This window comes from Rhyacophila brunnea, unplaced genomic scaffold, assembly GCF_057557595.1.
Source record: "Rhyacophila brunnea isolate RB1 unplaced genomic scaffold, BYU_Rbru_1.0 scaffold_24, whole genome shotgun sequence".
Classification (NCBI taxonomy): domain Eukaryota; kingdom Metazoa; phylum Arthropoda; class Insecta; order Trichoptera; family Rhyacophilidae; genus Rhyacophila; species Rhyacophila brunnea.
The window spans coordinates 23,419,911-23,439,955 of NW_028232904.1; the positions used below are offsets into that span (position 1 = coordinate 23,419,911).

General features: G+C 31.0%; 1 protein-coding gene across 1 annotated transcript in view; it reads right to left on the reverse strand.

The window, feature by feature from the left end:
• Nucleotides 1–19,448, reverse strand: part of LOC147069230 (neuroligin-1-like) — a 253,110-nt gene extending 233,662 nt beyond the window's left edge. The window contains exons 1-2 of the mRNA XM_085951636.1: nucleotides 19,445–19,448; nucleotides 18,831–18,986 (exon numbers count right to left, since the gene is read on the reverse strand). Of these exons, the coding sequence (XP_085807762.1) occupies nucleotides 18,831–18,986; nucleotides 19,445–19,448 (160 nt within the window). The remainder of the gene's footprint in view (nucleotides 1–18,830; nucleotides 18,987–19,444) is intronic.
• Between the last annotated feature and the right edge of the window lie 597 nt (nucleotides 19,449–20,045).

Genomic DNA, 20,045 nt, shown 5'->3' on the forward strand with positions numbered 1-20,045 from the left:
TATCAATATTTTTATAAAAAATATATAAAGAAGTTATTCGTAATCAGAAGTACAATTAATAATGATGGCGGGCCGCAGTTTGTTCCCCCCTGGCATAGACCCACTGACAGCATTAACCAATAAAAATATGTATTTATTTCCTCATCATCATCGTCATCAGTTGGATATGAACGCCTCCTCTAGGTCCATCCACTCTTCCAGTTCCTAATTCTTCGCAGCCACGTATGTCTACCGAAACATATGAATTTATCTATACATCAAATTCAGCACTTCTTGTGTATCCATATTTGACGGCATTCATCTAGTACAGGGGCGGGCAAACTTTTTGGACGGAGGGCCAAATTCAAGAATTCAAAATGAGCGGCGGGCCGCAAGTAAAATACCATTTTTAGATATACACTATTTATTATCACGAAAAATAAACATTACAAAAAAATTAATGAGCAGAATGAAAGTGTTGTACATTTTTTCAAATTCAGGTGTTAATTTTGTGGTTGATATTTTCAAAACTGCTTGTAAATGGGCATCGGAGATATTTGATCGTAAAGAATTTTTATTGAGGTTCATGATCGAAAATGTTTGTTCACATATATATAGGTTGATTCAAAAACAACGAACATTTTCCTTGCATAATCTTTAAGTTGTTCGAATTTGTCTGAATTAAGGGCATTGTAAAATTTGGATATATCATCACGACAATGCAATTCTCTTAAATCAGTGTCACACTGCAGACCAATAATCTCAAGTTGTAGCTCTGTCAGTACACTATCAATATCTATTGAAAATGGATCGCGTACTGTTGCTAAACTTGTCTCAATTTTTCAGAAGTCAACAAATCTTTGTAAAAAATCGTCATTCAGAGCTTTAATAATTTTACCATATTCTTCAAATTTATATAGTCTGGTATATTCAGCAACTTCAAAGTTGGAATGTGGTCCACGTTCTTATTCGATATTTGTCGAAGGAACAACTTGAGTTTTAATTGAAATTCATTCAAATTCTTCACCATATCGTGGGCATATATTTTTTTCCCTGCAACGCAGAGTTAAAAGTATTCAAATGTGTCACGATGTTCAACATAGAAAATAGTGGTTACATAGTGTGAGACGAGACGCAAGGAAGACATACTGAGATAATACATTAACGAAACAACAAATTCTTCAAATTTTAATCTATTGTCAATATTTTTTAAAAAAATATAAAAAAGTTATTCGTAATCAGAAGTAGAATTAATGATGGCGGGCCGCAAAAAAAAAAAACACCCGGCGGGCCACATGCGGCCCACGGGCCGCAGTTTGCCCTCCCCTGATATAGTAGATTTCCAGTCGCTGAGTGACATGTCCAGCCCATTGTTATTTCACCTGCTTAGCGAACACTATTGCATCACGTACATACTTTTGACTGCTTATTTATTAATTAGATTCTTTTTTGGTCTTTCTGCGTTATGCTCAACATGCACGTTTCCACAGAACGTTGAGCTACTAATTGTTATTCAAATATGTAACTATAATTCAAATAAAAACAATAATAATATAATATAATACAACATTATTTTAAATAATTGATAATTTACAATCCGGTATTAACAGTCTTTAAAAAACATGAAAAACGTATTAAATGGCATTTATTTTTTTATTAATTCAACGTTTTCCACCATGAAAATAATAATATGTGAGTAATTAGCATTCAAGTGATACAACATCGTATTAGCTTAATTATAGCTCCATGATATGTACCTATAATATGAAAATAAATTCCTAACAGTTTTGACTGTACTTAGAGAAATTAAAATCATATTTTATATTAATTTAACCACTTGATGGTAATTACGGAACGTTTTAATAAGGTTTAATTTCGTTGAAACAAATGCAGGCATAAACAGGATGATTGGAATCTAGTGTATTTTTGTTTATATACCATATTACGTATGGTTTAGTGTTAGTTTAAGTTTTGCTCGGACCTCTTGAGATTGGCCTCTGCAACGAACCCAAAATATCGAAGAAAGAAGATTAAAAAACACACAGTGTCAGTCCAAAAATCTATTACTATTAATATTGGTACCATGTTTTTAAAATCCGCCTCAGAAGAAGAGATTCTGCATTCACTTAATTGTTATTCATGAAAATCTAAAGGATGAGTTTATCATTTCGCACCGTGAGTGTAAAACCATGGCATCTGCAAAAGACATATTTTGGATATATTCGGGTTTGAAGTCTTAACACAATGCTTACGGGCCCTTTTAATTGATTTTGTAATTAACGTGTTAATTTGCATTTGAAAAGTAATTAGCAAAAACACAATTTTGTGCGGCCCGTAAGCTATGGGTTAGGTCTAAAAAAAAACCATAATATTTGGTTTATATCTATATTATATTGCATGTTTTTTCAATAACTTCACTTTTACATTATCAAGTTCACGACTTTTGCAGTTGTTTTGCATTTAATCTTGAAATTGAAAAATTTGTAGATGCCTTGGTTTTACACTCACGATGGGATTTGGTATTTACTACATAAATATAAAGTTTATTAAATTATGAATTCCAAAATTTAACAATAAAATAGCACAATAAATGAACTCAAACGTAAATTTCGATGTAATGCCATATTTAATGAATATTCTGCTAGACCTTGTCACCATTTGCTACCGAATTTAATCATAGTGAAAAGCTTTAGATTTCATTGCATATTAAATTTTAGAAGAAATATATTAATATTATTTATTCATAAGTTTTACAATACAGAGCGATAAATTTAATTGTGTTCCTACGTCACTGAAACGATTTTTTATGTTTGTGCCTACCCGTTAAACCAAATGAAAAAATATATTCAAGAGAAAGTCTGTTTACAAGCACGATAAACTCCATTTACGGTGTATTATTACTTCATTTATCTGCATAAACCCTTACAGATGTAGCATATGGCTACACTTTAGTAGAGATATGTTGGAATTCTTTCTTAGTTAGGGATCGATATCATTATCTTTAACCCAGATCTAAGACTGCGTTTCGTTTACTATTATGTAATACCGATTCTTTTATTTATGACATAGATGTACGAATGCTAAACTAGGAGACGTCGCGGATAGTTGACGCTTTTTACATGTGACTGTAGAAGTATTATTGTCAAAATTCCTTGCGGTAATCTGGTGACAAATTTTGACATCAACAAATAAATAGCAAATCGCCGATAAGCTGTTCTTAGCTGCATCAAAATCAGAAAACTACATTCACATTATGAGATGACAAAAATAGAGCATTCTTCAAACCATTATTGAAGGATTTATCCTTTTATTTTAACCTTGTCCAATTATTCTGACAAAACCGAATGGGGCTCCACAAAGTGGAGGTTTGTATAAACAGATTTTTTTATATTTTTGTTTTACGTGAAATGAATGTTAGCCAATTGTTCAACTTAATAGATCCATACTTCCACTCCAAATATAAATTGAAAACAATATGTGTATTTGCCAGATCCAAAATTCGGACTTGAGACCTATGACATTATAAGCCGACGCGTAGGTTGCTCAGCTATCGTAGACCGTTGAAGGGATAATAATTAACGGAAAACTTAGCAAAGAGCGACACCGCAAATCGTAGCTAAAACCCTTCATTGTCCCACTAAATTATTTCAAGTATCAGGCAAAGAACGACGATCACCTCTCTGATGGTAGCTGACCTCTGATAGTGAATGGCAGGTGAAGGATATTACCATAACAAAACTAAGACCAAGCTTAGAACAAAATGCAGGGATGCTGTTATAATGCTTAACCCTTAATTACATAGTGTTGCATTTCAGTGACAAACTGTATTGCTTGTATAACTTGCAGTTCTCTCCAGTTGTTGACAAAATGTAGTGATAAAATAGATATAGTTTTTTATTGATATGTGTCACTGTTAACTTATAATATTATTTTACAATATTAAATTTCATCGATTAGAAAAGTAGTATGTTAATAATCAAAAGGTTACCATTATGCATGCAAGAGTTATAAAAATAATCATAAATTCCTTATATTTGATATACGTAGTTAGTTGTTTAGTAAAATAATACATAATAATTAATTAGTAACCTTTCTTCTTACTACAAAAATGTCATTATTTTTAAATATCTAGGTACTTAATTAAAATATTTACTGTGAATTTAAAAAATGTTTTTAATTGGTACCTACATAAAAGAACATTTCTAAAAACTATACAATATAAATTTATTATTGAAATTTTTTATTATAACTTAATTAATATCATCATCATCATCATCAGCCGGGGTCAATCCACTGCTGGATGAAGGCCTCCCCAAGCTTTCTCCAGCTCTCTCGGTCCTGTGTCGTTCGCTGCCACGTATTTCCGCCTAACTTTACCAGTTCGTCAATCCAGCGGCTTTAGGGCGACCCTGTGGCCGTTTCGTGCCCCTTGGGTACCACTGGATGACGGCATTTGTCCAGCGGCCGTCCTTTCAGCAAACAATGTGCCCTGCCCATCTCCATTTCAGCTGTTTGGCAACGTCTATTACATCGCGTACTCTTGTCTGCTTCCTAACCCATTCGGTTCTCTTACGGTCCTTTCGCGTGATGCCCAACATACACCTCTCCATGCCTCGCTGTGTGACTCTTAGCCTTTGGACATCTCTCGTGTTGAGGGTCTACGTCTCGCAGCCATATGTGAGCACGGGTAGCACACATTGGTTGAACACCCTACGCTTAAGAAATAATGGTAGGTCACTCTTGAAGATACTATTCAGACGTCCGAAAGCACTCCATCCCAGCTTTGTTCTTCGAGCAATTTCATCGTGCATGCTTCCGTCTATGGACACCTGCTGTCCAAGATATACGTAGCTGTTTACTTGTTCGAGTTTGGTGCCAGAAATACTATATCTAATATATTACATTTTAATTATTTTATCAGTGACTTTATTAAATACATTTATTGTAAGTATGGTCACATAAATTTGCTTCCATAGTATAATCAGGCGAATAGTTTGAACCTCTTCAGGGAAGATTTTAAAATTTTACAATATTTTACCCCTATGGATGGTGGATCTTATATGTTTCATCCTGACAGGGATTGCGCAAATCAGAAAATTTTGAAAATTACTGGTTAAGAACTAAAAAACGTCACATACGTAGACGTAATGGTTATTGACTAAATAGTTAAGTGCTGCAAAATTACGATGCAGCAGAAAGAGAAACTTCATTCACAAGTGGATTAACAGCCTGATGATGATGATACAGATACCTATTTAAAAAGTTATTTCTTTTTCGAAAATTTTAAGCAATAATTTGTATTAATGTTAGTAAGAATTAGGCCTTTGGGGACGAGAAAAGTAGAAGATATTATTATGGTCTAAATTTTCAGAGAGCCGAAAACGATCATTGAACCAGAAAGATCGCAGGTGTGAAACACCTGTCTCTGTGACTAGTTCGATATATATTCAAAGACAAGTCAACTCTTGCAGCAGGGGTATTAAATGGGATTATTTTTATGCCCGCTAGGATGGGTTAAATAATGCTATTTATATAATAAAAAAACTAAATGGTGTGGTTATTCTAGTGGTGAGACAGATTCCCAGTTAAGTGTATAAAAGTGTAATTTATTATTTAATAAATTATCTCAAATCACTTTTATTTGATAAAAAGAAGGCTTGAAATTAACATTGAAAAATGTAAATCCGGTTTTCACTTAAGGGGGAACATGCTCAGCGTAGGTCAAAATAGAGCTTTTATTCTATTTTCAAAGCATGATCCTGGACATTCCTTAAACGTTGTAGATAATCTATTTATATAATTTTGATGCGTTATTATCCTTTATATTATTATTTTAAACATTTGATGACTGCATAAAGTATTTTTATTACATGAAATAGTATTCTTTTAAACCTCTCGCTCTAATGTTTTAGAATATAGGCATATAAAAAAACACTACCTTATTCTTAGGTCAATAATTATTATAATTCAATCATTATTCGTAAGGTATTTATCATATTTGAACGGTCAAAGACATAGCTTATAATAAGTATTTTTAGAATTATCTTGAAATTTGTTAATCTTGCCCATTTTTTGAATAATAAAATGCCTAATTCTTGTCAAATTTGGGATCACAGAGATTATCAATATAATTTTTTATCGTAAATATTTCACAATAATAATGTCGACATGAATTATACTAATGGTTTTATAAATGCGTTTAAAAATTAATAAATGTAAAAAATCTTAACACCACTGCACATTTATGTACTGAAATATGACTATATTCTAAAACATTAGAGCGATAGAGTGATATATTTTATATAAATCAGGAAGAAAAGAGATCTTACTAGATGCTATATCGTCGTTTTAGTAATATTTCTCTCCTTCTTTTGATAACAGTCATATTGTATTCACCCTTTTCAGATAATATTATTATGTTCGACCTACAATAAATATGAGGACACAAATGGCAGGTAGTTTTAATTCTCACGAAAAATTGGCAAGTATACATTTTTGTTGACTTGCCAATACTTTACGAAAATAGAAAATTCCATTTTGTTTTCAGAGCCATAACAACTGAAAACACTTCCGAGAAAAATGGTGTATTAAATTATTAGACAGTGCAATTACATTTTAACGACAATTTGGAGGTGATCTTGATACCAGTTAGTAATTAAGTTAACTATAATATTGATTTCAAAATAGAAACGCTGGTTGCCAATATGTAACGCAATTTAAAAAAAGGTTATGAAAGTATTGTAAAAAACCATTAGTCAACTTCGTCACAATTAGATAAGATATCTATAGCTTAGTGGTTAGAATACATATGCGCGAATTCTGGGGGGCGAAGGTTTCAACACTTATGGGTGTCGTAAGATTTGTTTTCTTGGTTTTATAAGTCGCAGCATTAGCACTTTAGTGTATTAACTCCAAGAGTAAAGTTTTGGGATATCAACGTTTGAAGTTACAAATAATATTTTATATCTGCAATATTGCGGTAAGTTTAAGAACTTTGTATGAACTTAATACTTTAGTAAGTACCTATATCAAATCAAAATAATACACTAATGCACCAATTATATACATCACATTAATGCATTACCATAGTATATCTTAAAAATATAGTAAAGCAGTCAACTTCTCAAAATATTTTCAAAATACTTTAGGTAACTCAAGTACAATGCATTTCACATTTTGTTTGAATTAGGTACTACGCCAAAGCAATAAATAAAGCAAAAAATCTCAAATAAACTACATTATTTACTACAAAATGATAATTTTTGACTACACTAAAGTAGGTACTCATGGTGCAAAGTGTTTTAATTAATTTTTGAAATTTTATAATATGCGTTTTGCCGTGATATTTATATTAAACATGTTAAAAAACGATGTTAGATCGGTATCAATATACAAAAATAATAAAATTTAAAAACTCCTGCGTTACGATCAAAGCGAACCGAGAACAGTGCAAAATAACCAGATCTTTTTCTAAGGGGAAAAGTGAAAAAGGTCAAACCGTTAGCCATTGTTTAAGCGCCCAAGTATGTATAAAAGTCCGGAAAAGTCGCATCTGGTATCGGAACCGACCCCGGCATCGAGGGATGAAAACATTGTTTCACTTAAGTATTCTAGTCAGTCATCTGTTTTGTGTATTTTCTTTTATAATATATGTTATATGAATTAATTGTTTTGCAAACTATCAAACGTCATGTAATAACTACAAAAAATTGGCAAATTTCAGTACCTACACATAATATAAATACGTAAATAATTACAAGATAAAAAGAACTTTTTAAATACAACGTTTTTAAATTTTCTGTTGAATCATATAAATATGACTACTTGATAGAAATAATACTTTAATTAATAATAATTTTGACATGTCATATTGATTTTCATAGAAACGCACGTATGTATTATAATTTAGTTGCTGGGACCCCAGACTCCTAGCAACCAATAATGGTGTCGAAATAACTTTTCATACAAAACAGAATTAACTGAAAATGAATTTAATACTACTTAAAAATTGCTTAGAGTATTAAAAAAAATGCATTGGTATCGTGTTCTGATATATTTTAAGAGTTTCAAATGTTAAGCTAGTCGGAAAATTAGTAAAAAATTGATTGCAAGATTTGTACCGGAGAAAGAACCACCTTTAGCTACTTTTAGCCATCTTTAAGTAGAATTGAATTCATTTTCAGTTAATTCTGTTTTGTATGAAAAGTTATTTCGACACCATTATTGGTTGCTAGGGGTCTGGGGTCCTAGCAACTAAATTACTAATATATACGTGCGTTACTGTGGAAATCTTTGACATGTCAAGTACAATTTTTTTTTATTGTTTAACCTAGTCAAGTCAAATTTATATAATTAAACAGAAAATTTGAAAACGTTGTATATAAAAAGTTCTTTTTATCTTGTAATTATTTATTAATTAGGTATTAATAATATCTTATTGACGTGGACGACGCATTATTAATTGTAATAGAATATTTTTTTTACATGTTGAGTTTAATTATTAAAATTACTTAATAAACTTTTATCAAACCGATCAAAAAGTTACTATAATATAGTGGCAAATACCATTCCATTCAAGGTCTTTGGAAATATTTATAAATTTTAAAACCTCATGTGCTTAAATTTGTTTTTTTTTAATCAAAATTGGAATTTCATATAAAAACGGAGTCTACGAAATAATATGGGATGGCAAGGGATCATGCACGATTGAATTTTACCTGACAAATACAGGATGAAATACTCGCAAAGGTGCTAAGTTTTTCTTTTCTTTTATCTTATATTGTATTCATTTTGACGTGGGAGGATTTGTCTGTCCATTTTTATTGAAAATTTTCAGAATTTCTCGGACAAGAATATTTTATACTTAGGTGCTTATGTACTATTATTTAGTAAATTTAAATTCGAAACAAAATTGATTTATTTACATAATATTTTAAATTCAAGACGTTTGCAGCATGAATTATATGACTAATTAATATAAGCGGTATTAGAAAAACAGTACAAAAAGAGTAAGTAGATTGAAAGACTAAATACAAAAATTATAAAGTCAGGTTAACAAGGCTAATGCTGTATAGACGCATCCTCAAAATTCCTTCGACTGACGGGGTGACAAATGTTGAAGTTCTCAATCAAATGGAGAAGGACCGAAAAGTTCTACGTAGTATAAAAACAAGGAAACTACAGTACCTTGGCCACATTATGAGGCCATTCAAGGGAAGATCAATGGAAAGCGTAGCAGAGGACGGCGCCGCATTTCGTAGCTTAAAAATCTCCGTGATTGGTACGAGTGCAGCTCCACTGAACTGTTCCGGGTAGCAGACGACAAAGATAAGATCGCCTTGATGGTGGCCGGCCTCCGCTAGGGGATGGCACAATAAGAAGAAGAAGGTTAAAATTACGCCAATTGAGCTAAGTAGACTATATTTTAGAATTTATAAAACAACATTTACCTTTATTTATCTTCACTCAATATATCAATTTCCGAAGCAGTTTGGTTGAGCAAAGTTATTAGTATCCTATTTGGCATGACCAATTTTATGGTAGGTAACATTTGGAAAAGAAACGACTGATACTTTTTAGATAATAATTATCAAAGACATAGGTGAATTCAATCAAGAGTGTCAGAGTTTTTATTTACACCGCGTATAATTTGGAAAAAATATGTGGATTTGGCCAATATTTAAATATCGTTTCCTCGTATCAAGCCTGTCAGGCACCATTAGCGAGCAGTGCGAGACTAGTCAATGCGCTCCCCAAAGACGTAGACATTTTCAGTGACGTGTTATGTATTTTATATTAGAAATTTTATTTTTCTTTATAATGTAATTGTACTTTTATTATTATTATTGTTATATATTCTCCTCTCTTGTGAGTGTAATATTTGTTATAATAAAAAAAATGTTATTATAATATTATATCTCAAATAAAATCTAATAATTATTTGGAATGATATATGTTGATATTATAATTCCAATCTCCGATGGCCGAAAAGTAGGCGTTTTGTTCGAACATTTCCAATTTCCTGCGAAATTAACAACCGAAATTTATTCCGTTATTTCCGATAATTATTATTATTGGACGAAAAAAAATATTCCCAGCGCTAAAATCTCAATTGTAAAAACGAATATTAAAAAGAAAATAAAAAAAAATGGAAAAAAAACCTGAATATTTCGTTTATCTCGAAAATGACATTCGGGCATTACCTACGGGGAAATATCGAACAATTTTCCCGCGATTTTTCAATATATCCCAACGAACCCTGGGTACACTAAACACGCTAACAATGTATCGAGACTAACAGATACTCCCAATTAAAAATATTTTTTGTTGCTTAGTTTATTATCAAACGTATTCACTGATTGCTTCATCTTATTACAATATTGAAGCGCCTAGTTGTAAAAGCCCCTAAAACGGTTTTTGAAGATTTTTATTATATTTTTAAGATATTTTTTTATCTATATGATGGCCAAAGATTAAACATTAAAAAACACCAAAAACCGTCAATACGTATTACCAAAAATTAGGGTAAATTTCAAAACCCGCTAAAATGGTTGGGTGTGCTTTTTAAAAACCCCTAAAATGGAAAGTCAAAATACTTAAGAACGTAACAAATTAAAAAATAAATACATAAAGTTCACAGATATAAAAGATATAATTTTTTCTCAATTTTCTCACAACTACCTAAAATCGTTTTAGGGGCTTTTGAAACTAGGTGCTTCAATTATCATGAGCACGTTATTTTGTGTTGGTGTTGGATTTAATTGTCGTAATATGAGTGAATGATAAACTCTTTTATTCAACGAATAAGACACAAGATTTCGTAATATAACATTCTATAATATAAGTACTGAAGATACAAAATTTAAATCATCATTTTGTAGAAATAAATTCGACACCTAACGGGACTTGAACCTGTATTTGCTGGATTTTCCCCAGTATGTTTTTCCAATAATTAAGCTACGGGAATCTTATTGAATCAAGACAATTTTAACTATTCTTATATAACTCTAGTAAATTCTTATATCTTTAAAATGTCGAAAATTACGTATGGTTTCATGGCATAGCTTTAAATATTTTAAAGATAATGAATATTTTTTTAAATAATATTATATATAGTCTTAGTTCAACGAAAGTAAATAATATGTTGACTGACAAAGTTTATTGTGCACTATTTATGTCGGATCTTAATAGCTTAATTCCACTCATTACCACTGACATAATATTATATACGTAAAATGAATTATAAATTAAAGTTATAAATCTATCGTCAGAATAATAAAATGACAGTCTTGAGATTTTATGGTCGGTCATCGCCATGTTCGTATGTGGCAATTTCGAATAGCATTTCAATTTCAATCGTCCACTTCGTTTTTTGTCACCGTCTGTTTATGAGTGGTAGAGTGAGAGCCAGATATATCGGAGATGTCTTTACGCTCGACGTAAAATGCGAAAATTGTCTCTAGAATTGCTTTCTATTTTGGAATATAAGTTTAGTATGTACCTATTATAAGTACAGACAGTTTACTCGTATACATTTTCAATTTCACTAAGCATTTGTAAATATTCAATACCTATTATTATTTTATGATTTAAAATAACGGGCAACTACAAAAATATGTTTTAAAAGTTTCTAAAGGATTATCAAGTTAATACTATAGAAGAATAAAATAACTTTTTATATACCACGTTATTAAATTTTCTGTTGTATCATGTAAACTTGACAATTATAATATATTAATAATTTAGGACAATTAGGCAATTGTCAACAAATCATTTTTTTGCTATTTTGCAACAAACAAACAAATATAGAATACTGAAATGTCATTTTGGTTTCCATAGTTACGCACGTATATATGTTGCTAGGACCTACTCCTTAGCAACCAATAATAGTGGATTGGATTACAGATTTCTTCCGAAATAACTTTTCATACATAACAGAATTAACTGAAAATGAATTTAATTCTATTTAAAGATGGCTAAAAGTATTCAAAGAATGCATTGGCATCGTGTCTGATGTATTCTAAAAGTTTCAAATGTCTAGATAGTCGGGAAGTTAAAAATCGATTGCAAGATTTGTACTGGATAAGCAACCACCGAACAAATAAGAATACGAGCTAAGAAAAACGTGGTAAAAGATGCACAGTTGCACAGCGTATATAAATTGTTAAATTTATTTAAACAATTATGAATTTATTATAAAACATAAGTTTATCATAATAATATTAATATTTTATCTCAATAAAATATAATAATTAAATAATAAACAATTCAAATATACCAGTTTTTGACCAACGTGTACTTTTTTACTTTGCATAATAAATAGATTTTTATCCATAAATACACTTTTGGAATAAAGTAGGTACATCAAGATATGATTATCCATTATTTTATCTGCAAATTGAGAAGTCTAGGATTTATAATAATAAATTTACTCTTAGTGATCTGACTACTAGGGATTCCAATCCCGGGATCCCGAACTATTTTCGATACCTATGAATCCCGGTATTGATGAACATAATCCCGAAACTTTAGGGATTGATTTTTTTATCATTTTTTATGGAAAATAACATAAAAACGAAAATATAACAGAAAAAATACTTTTGATAACATATAACTACGATAGAAATAAACTGAATTTGAATGAAGTTTGATTTATTACCCATGTGTTACCAATTAATTCTATTTTTTCACATAAATTAATAAAAATGAGAAAGATTGGAAAAAACAAGGCTTGGCACTTTCTTGATATGAATTTGGGAAATAGAATAAAAATAAATCAAGAAACATTTAGTTAGACGTTCCTACCAAGAAATGCAATTCTGAAGACCCACCGATCACAGGGGAATCACCGAATACTTCATGAACACTTCATGCTAATTTGTATTTATTGTCAACACAATATGTTATTTTTTTATTTTAATTGAACTTGTATTTGTATTTGTTATCTTTTCATAAATAAATATAACTGTTTAACTCTCACATTATTATTTATATTACAATATTATTTACTCCATTACATCTATGTATTTCCAAAATTGAACGTGCACAATATTAACAATAAATGTCTTAAATACTCGTAGTATAAATTATTTATTTTATTAATTTTTGACTGATTTTATCAATGTTTTTTGTATATATAGAAAATTTATGTTAGCTATTGAAAAAATGCCAATCCCGAAAACAATCCCGGGATCGTCAAATTGTAATCCCAAAATCCCGTGATTTAAAAATTTGACTCAGCATTGGATTCCCTACTGACTACAATAAAGGCACATAAAATGAGTTTTCCCACAAAAAAATGACTTAACTGGAAAAAGATTTTTTTACAGAAATAGGAAATGAAAATATAATATAATAATTTTATGTTAACGTCCTATTATGCAATATGTTATTATTATTACCTTTTTTACTCATTTACTTAAAATGATACAGATGTGACATATAATAATATTTGCTTGCGGTCTTCATATGGTATTATTTATTTACCTTCAGAGAGGCATTCATCCAGCAGTGGATGAACCTTATTTGAACTGCTAAGCTGTATAGTATAGATTATTTTTGATTGTATGGAGTTAAATACTTCCCAATAATAGAGAAGTAAAGAATAAAAAAGAAAAAACGATGGCACTTACTTAGTTAATTTAGAGTTTGTTGGGTAGGCTAAAGACTCATTTATTCAAAAGTATTCCCAATCAATATTCACAGAGTGTGAGAGAGAAAAAAATCATTGGATTTAAGATCCATCAAACGCTTTTTTACATCAAATCAACGTAGCCAACCGCCCGTCGAAGGCCTCGAACGAAATCCCGCGGGTATTTGACGTATTTGAATATTCAAATGAGAATTCCAAAGTTCGGCGATAACTCGATGCTTTAAGGCCGCACCAGATTGGGTGTGGTGTCCCGGGAATTGGTCATAAAATTGTTTCCCGGCGCGGTGCGGCTGTTAAGTGTCGAGACTGAATTTATGAAAGCACTAGTAGTATGCTGTGTTTCGAATGCTCTAATTATATTTAAACTTTAGCGTTTTACGGTCACCACTATGTTTACATGTTTGGTTAAGGCCTCTCGCAGTTTGCTAAATTAATTTTGGTCGACATTGAAAATTATTATTGGACAACCCATAAACGTTTGTTTACTTTTGCTATTTTATGTATTTAAATACCGGAGAAACCACCATGAGAAATCTATTAGTAATAATTTTCACTTCCACAGTCTCCTAAAATTAACATTAGTATTATCCATACAGTCCTCTCTCAGTAATCCGCCACCCCAAAAACCAGACAAGTGTCAAATTAGTGAAAGCGGCAGATTATAGTTTATACATACAAAATATGGTAATAATTAAAACTGGTATTTCGTAAAAAATAGTTTTTACAAGTAACGGTTTTATTTATAATTCAAATCAAGTACATATATTTACTAAATTATACATATTTATAAACTAAGTTTATTAATTACCTACATATTAAATAGTTAATCACTTGACACAACCAGTTGTTCAGTGAGGCACATATTCTTGAATCATTTAGGATTCCTGGCTTTCCCTTTGACCAAAAGCTTCATTTTATGTGTTCCGATTGCATTGGAGTACGGCATAACGGCTCGTCTTACGTGAGCGAAGTCGGCAAAGCGGTGAGCAGTGCGCGCAACTCAAACGTATAACCATATAAACGTATAACCAAAAAAAAAACTGTATACGAACATTTTAACATACGGTTATACGTTTGAGTTGCGCGTGGCGCCCAATGCTTCGCGCGACTTCGCCCACGTAAAACGCCCCGTAATTGTGATGCGGTCCTTGGACACCTTTCTCTCTGGTACATTAATTTCTTCGCGATGAACGTACGTTTAACGAAGAAGAAAATTTCCGTATAAACCCGTGTCATCTGCGCGGCGGACTACTAAATTTGACAATCGAATACCGGCGAATTATGGAGCTTGATTTTGTGCTTTCAACTAGAAAAAACAACGGCGGATTATAGTAGTTGTCGGATAATCGAGCGGTGGATTACTGAGAGTGTACTGTATTTTTGTGTATGGAGTTGAGTCATGGACCTTGAAGCCAAAGGGAGCTGAAGGTAATTAACGCCTTTAAAATGTGGTGTTGGCAGAAAATGATTCGTATTTATTGTATACAGCTAAGGATTAACCAGTCAATCATCCAGAGACTACAGATAAAGGAACGGGTCCCGATAATATTATAATGCATGAGATGCATACTGCAGTTTTCCTTCATGTATTTTTTGCCGCGGTACTGGCTAACATGGAGAGACTGGTGGTTTTGAGTAGCTTTAAGGGTAGGAAGCAAACTAGGTAAAGCCTTCACTCTGCTCGAGCAGGTGACCAAGAGGGGTGGAAAGTCTTAAACGTAATTTCAAGGTGATTTTGATCCTCAACCATAAGAAAACGACCAAGAAGATAATAAAAAAAACCTTTTTAATGAATATGGCGCCCAAATATATTAAACTAAGCTAAAAAAAACTTTATATTTATACGTACTTATAAATACGTATTAATTAGCATCAATTTTAATTAATGAGAAGGATATTGCCACTGCCAATGGGATGATATTTATGATATATTGAATCTTCTCACAAATGGTGCTTTCTGTAATTTCTCTATTAAATTCACTGAAGTATCCAGTCTTACTTTAGCGTCGTTAAGTGTTTAAAAAGTACAATTGTTATTCTTACTTCAGAGTTAGTATGTAAGTTATAGGTCTCATAAATCTTTTTTCACCAAATTTTTATAATATAATATTCGAGATTTATGTATTAATTCATAATATATAAGAAAATTTTATTTAATACGATGAATTTACAAACAATGTCATTGTGAATGAATTTAAAATAACGTCGTTTATTGGACAACGACGGTTTTAAGAATTATTTTTTATTTTATTTTAACGTTTACATTATTTCGGTTAATCCCACATTAGAAAAAAAGCTAACCACGAATTCTCGGCAATCAATGAATATTATTTAATTCAAAGGAATCTAAAATGATCGAGAAGTTACAAACTTTGATTTAAGAATATTTATACCAGTACTACCTATCAAATAATAAATTCAAATCATGGCCAAAATTTAGCAAATGCAAGATAATATTGTTTTATTGGTGTTGTAGCTTTCAGTATATTAGCGATCAAATATCTATTTTTAATGTATCAAATTATTCAACCGCAATAATGTTTTCCAGTGAATCATATTCCAGTAACCAATTTTTATCTGTATCAGCAGATTGTATGGCGATAATAAATACGCTATCGCAATGGAAAAGTAGTCGAATATCCATTTCCATAGTCTCATATTATATTATGACTGTAATAATAAATAACATTCACAGGTACTCAAATTTAGACCGCTGACTCGTTCAAGATAATTATGTACTAGAATATAATGTTTATGTAATACTTTCGACTATATAAATTACGAAGAATGATTTATCAAAATGTCACTCGAAGATACGTTTCCAGTCCTCTATATCGCTTCGCCCAACATCTGATTGTACCGAGGTGCGGACCTCGGATCCGTACCTATCATAAGTTTAGTATTGTAACATAACTGCTGTAATATACTATTGTACCAACCATTATGCTGCAAATAAAACTCGCTCCTGCATACATCTTCGACTTCTTCATCATCATCCTCAACACCCAAATTGTTATCAGTAAAATTAGTATTTAGAAACCCTTTTAAAACACCTCTAATATGAGGGAACCTATAGTGTATACTCTGACTGACTATATAAAATATGTAGGCCAACTCTTTTTGAAAAAAAAACACTTTAATATTATTAATATACACGTATAAATTTAATAGTATTTATAGAATATACTAAATCAACATATTTCTAGTGACTATTTTTCACTCAAATACATTAACATTTTCAGTTAAACAGTAAGTTAGTATTAGTTTACTAATTAAAATTTGATAATAATAAAATAAGTCTCCACGAATATGTGCAGAAAATTATATCGTTCCAGTGTGTACGCAGTGGGTTATGATAAAGCTAACTACGATTATGATTTTTTATTCATCTGTATACTTTTTAGTTAGTCCTCATGAGTACATAGCTGATTAAGTATGACATTTTTTTACAAGGTTATAATTAATTAGGTGACATTTACAGGATTCTGTGATTTTTTTTAGGCGTTACTACCCCAAAATTAAACAGAATTCTTGATTACACAGTAAAGCAATATCTTACTATGTTTTTACCGCAGTTATATATTTTTATGATCTTAGTTTAGTTTTAACTTAATCGAGAGTAATATTCGTGCAAGTGCAAACATATTTTTATCTCTATTTTATTTTCTTTATCTCAAATAACATAAAAATTTATTATATTGAAATCAACTCGACTGTGATAAATAGTGTTATACCATACCTCTAAAGTTGGCGCAATGTTACAACGGTCTTCAGTGCGCACAGACAAGAGCTGAAGGGTGGAGGTAGGCTGTTAAGAAGCGCCTTAAATAGCGCACATTTATTTTGTCAGTCATACATATTATTTTTTTTCATTGAACTAAGAATACAATTAACAGATAGTGTTGGTAAGTTTTTAAAGTTCAATTAAACTCTACGAAAACCTTAATTGATAATTGATAGCAAAAAATACTCACCTATCTATAAAATATCTAAAATAATGCCATTAAATCATACGTCATTTTGGATATTTTATTGATAGAATAATATTTTTATCTACCGTAGTTTTGTTTAGGCAGGGCTTGATGAATTAAAAAAATAACCAACAACATTTTTTGTAGAATTTTGTATTTCTTATTCAATGAAAACAAATAAAAATTATAAAAGAAAAAATGTGCACTATTTATGTTAAATCTTAACAGCCTACTTCCACACGTCGCCACTGGCATAGACAAGGCCATGCCGGGACAGAAACGTCACGTGGCTAGCTTTAATGGAAGAATTATACCTGCAATTATACTCGAATTATTTTGGTATTATACCTGCTCCCCATGTCAGGTGAAATATTTTGTAAATTACGATATTAGCTGTTTTCTTTCAAACTAAAATGTCGCGTTTGTCGCAACAAAATCAGTCAAAACGAATTTAGATATACGATCCGGCTTACAAAATATGCGTGGCTTATTTTGTTCAATCTGCTGAAGTCTATGAATAATTCTGAATTATATTCTACCATATTTAACAACATCAATTATACTTATATTTGAACGTTAACTCCTGATTTACTAAAACTAATTTAATTAGATAAAACTAAATTAGATTAGATAAAACTAAAAAGATGGTATATTTAGGGTCTAGGACGATTAGGCGCCGGGACAACTGGGTGCCACGCAACGAATGAAATTCGAAAATGAATAAACGTTCGTGAATATTAGGTATTTACTTTAATATATATATTTAATATAATTTTTATATTTAAATTATTATATTATTATTTAGTGGGAAAATAAACATGCACACGTAAATAATGATTTAATTGTGTACCTACCTATATGGTTATGTTCAAACAAGAAGTGAGTTCTTTTTTTATATGAAATCCTAAGCATGATAATTCTCAACCCGCAATAAAAAACATTATTTTGAGAGCAAAATTAATTAAAACTACTAAGTAGTATAAATAAAGAAACTAAATGAAATTCCTCGTCTATTTTCTGTATAAAATTGTAACGAACGTCTATTTATTTAACTAGTGTGGCCCCTAATTGTCCTGGTGCCCAGTAACGACGTTATTCTATTTCGTATATTTTATAGTCGTAGCAAAATGAGGTAGTTACAAGAGTATTACAAGTTAGTCGGCATGTAAAATAGATGTACATTTACAAATTTTTATTTAAATATTTAAGTATGATTTAATATGACTTACCAAGGATTCCCAATCTGTAATTGACCGTTACAACGACCAGCCCCCCGTAGCTCGCAAGGACGGATCCATCGTATGGATTCCCCGAGCTCCACTCGTAACTCTCTCCATGGATAAATACCATAACTGGATATCTGGAGTGAGTATCACGGGCGCCAACTAGAAAAAAATATAAGAAATTATGTTAGTAATGTTTTTAAAATCTTAAACATATGAAAAATGTAAAGGAGAAAAATATAAAAAATGGAGCTTTTATTGTATTTTCAAAGCATGATCCTGGACATTCCTTGAACGTTGTAGATAATCTATTTATATAATTTTGAAGCCTTAGTATCCTTTATATTTATTTTAAACATTTGATGACTGCATATAGTATTTTTATTACATAAAATAGTATTCTTTTAAACCTCTCGCTCTAATGTTTTAGAATATAGTCATATTTCAGTACATAAATAATGTGCAGTGGTGTTAAGATTTTTTACATTTATTGATTTTCAAACTAATAATAATAATAACTAATAATTTAATAATTTTTAAGAGGTTTGTATACACAGATTTTGTTTTTACGATAAATGGATGTCAGCCACTTGCTCAACCTATTAGGTCTACACTCTGACGCATACACAAATTAGTACTCAAATGGAATAGTAAAAAACTTCAATCCATTAGAATTTAAATTCAAATTGCATCATGTATCTTCGTTCGATAGTATTAATATTATGTAAAACAATATGTATACTTCTCAGACCCAGGTTTCGAACCTGGGACCCACGACGCTATATGCCGACGCTTAAGCCGCGCGGCCAACGTGTGACCGAAGAATTATACAGAGTGAAAAAAGCAGACATTCATTTATTTAAACTGCTGAGTGTTGTTGGAAAGAGGTTTTTAGATACTAAGTACCTGTCTGAATTTTCCGTCGGTTGGAAAAATTGCGTAGGTACTCCTATATTTTTCAATTCCTGTTGGACCGTAAATACAAAGTTCCACTTGAAGTACAGCAATTTTATTTAACACTCTTATTGTTTGATCATCTTGTACCCTTTCCGTTTATCTTTTATTGAATACGAATTTATTGTTGTGCAAAAAAATACAACGAAGATGTTTATCTTTTTTGGTAGCAGGGTATCTTCTTCTTTTACTTTGATCATGAGATGACGTCATCTCCGTTAGAGCATATGGACATTGCTTTACCCAGGTTATTAATTTTTGGTCTTC